The sequence below is a fragment of the Aspergillus terreus genome, genomic scaffold (genome assembly GCF_000149615.1).
Source record: "Aspergillus terreus NIH2624 scaffold_3 genomic scaffold, whole genome shotgun sequence".
NCBI classification, from domain to species: domain Eukaryota; kingdom Fungi; phylum Ascomycota; class Eurotiomycetes; order Eurotiales; family Aspergillaceae; genus Aspergillus; species Aspergillus terreus.
In genome coordinates, this window is record NT_165926.1 from 1159678 (window position 1) to 1162016 (window position 2339).

The 2339-nt window shown below is 50.4% G+C and overlaps 1 protein-coding gene across 1 annotated transcript; it reads left to right on the forward strand.

Annotated features, from left to right (window-relative positions):
* Nucleotides 1-1416: 1416 nt before the first annotated feature.
* ATEG_02300 (uncharacterized protein) lies at nt 1417-2229 on the forward strand (the record flags this gene model as incomplete). The annotated part of the gene is made up of 1 exon (XM_001211478.1): nt 1417-2229. One exon carries the CDS (start codon nt 1417-1419, stop codon nt 2227-2229), a length of 813 nt encoding a protein of 270 aa, XP_001211478.1.
* Nucleotides 2230-2339: the final 110 nt, after the last annotated feature.

Below are 2339 nucleotides of genomic sequence, written 5' to 3' on the forward strand. Positions count from 1 at the left end.
GTTTCCGTGCAAGTCACCAAGCAGTGGGCTGATTTCGGTCTAGGAGTGCTGATGGGCCGGACAGCTGCATCTCTAGGGATTGATCGGGAATCGGTGATGGAGAGCGGTTATTGAAGGATCGCCAATTCCTAGCCATAGATACAGTGCCAAGGTGGATCGATATCACCATCAGAGTTCCCGGGCATTCTCCACCGACGTCGTAGGCCGATAAGCTCTCGGGACCGCCTATCCGCACCGAAGTGAGTGCACCCGCCGTTCTAGCACCGCCGAGTGGAACCCTGCCCAACCCTAATGGTACGCTAAGAACACTACCCGGACAACCCATTAGGAACTGTGTAAATAAAGCTCAACCGCGCTTCGATTCAGGATCCCATACTTCAGCCTAATAGAGCATAACCTTAAGATCGGATCATATCGAGCCCTACCAATCTAGTGCCCCTATAAAACTACAAGGTAGTTTATAGAGAGCTCCTTGGTGGTCCCATTCTTTCTGGCCCTGTGATCACAGACTCTAGATCCTCGCCGGAACATGCGCAATGCCAATCGGACCACGGAGACCAGCCATCGGACGACTAAAGCTCGCTAACATGGGCATATAGACTAGTTGAGGATCTTCCACCGGGAACAACCTCAGAGTTACCTTCCTTTCCTCCCAAGGTACCCGGAACTCTTTTGAGGGGGTTCCTGATAGGAAGAGGGATCAAATCTACTTATATCTGAGAACTTCCTAGCCTGCAGTGTTACATCTTTATCATATGTGTGCCCATATTGAGCGCCACAGTACCGGCTGTAGGTGGCCAAAGCACTGGAGCTTTTGTCTGGTACTGGATAAAAATAGTAGCATACAAGTCTACTTCATGTTACATTGCAAATGCATGCCATCTCAGGTCAACCTCACTTTCTGTCAGTTTAAGAGGGGATGGACATCATGAACGAAACGGAGGGATGAATTCAGAGAGTCTACAGGAGATCTCATAGGTGCCGAATCTATACAGGCAACTTTCATTGTATCACTGGAAGCGACGGCCAAAAACCTAAAGCGAAGTCTGGTGTGTCTGGCTAGCGTACTCTAAATAGTTTGATCCAGGTACAGGAGGTTCCTGTCCTATTAAACCAGGTGATGGTATGGTTCCTCAGTGCTACACAGCCATGAACGTCGTATATCCATCGACCATGACGTACAATATCTCTCCATCTAGACCGCGCAACCCGTGGGTGAAAGATTTCGAGTCAGACAATCGTGGTTTATACCAAAGTTTTTTCACAAAGTCCTTGACCTTCTTCAAAGGCCGAAGACACCTAGCTGCTTATATTACCAGAGCGTGCATCACCCCTGACAGAGCCTAAGGACCAGACAAGAACCACGTTCTGTAGGAGCAAGGAGGAATCCCTGCTTCCTTGATACTGTCAGTCACTATGTCGTGCTTTCGACGTCTCTTTCTGCTTACCTGTCTCTTCTTCCTCTGGGCTATCTCTTCCGATGCATACCGGCCCATCAGGAAAACCTATCGACATATCGTCCCACGCCAAGGCACTACTCGGGTCACTTCCATCTCCTTCTCGCCTGAAGCCGAAGATGGCTGTTTCCCTTTCAATGTCGATGGCTCGGATTCGGGCTTGACCGCCTGCGTTGCAATCCAAGGCGATCAGGTTGTCGTGACTTATCCCGATATCTCGTCTCTCGGCGATAACTATGAAGACATTGGTGTGATCATCGGGACAGGGCCTACGGACGAGACTAACCTTGCTGGGGCTCAATTCACCTTGGAGAACGGCTACTGTACGATTGAGGGTACTTCGGCTTCTTGCTCGATCCCGATCTATGAGATTACCTACAATCCATGCTCCGGCACTATCTGGAATATCCGAATCATTGGCGACCTCACATCGGGAAGCACTGGAATTGCGGACGGTCAGTTCAACTTTGGATGTGGTGTCATCCCCACTAGCTCTCCTACGACCACTACTACGACCACCACTACTACGAGGCGGCCTACCACCACCACCACTACGACTAGGCCAACTACCACTACAAGGCCTACCACCACCACCACCACTACGACAACAACTACGCCTACAACTACCACGACAACGACAACGACAACGACAACGACGACAACGACTCCCGCCACCACCACTACGACGCCTATAGTGCCAACTACAACGACCACCACCACGACCCCTATTATACCAACTACTACTACAACCACCCACCTCTATTATTACTGACTACACGACCACCACCACCACTACGACACCTATAGTGCCAACTACGACGATCACTAGTTCGACCCCAATTATACCATTACACGACGACGACGACCGCCACACCACCCTAT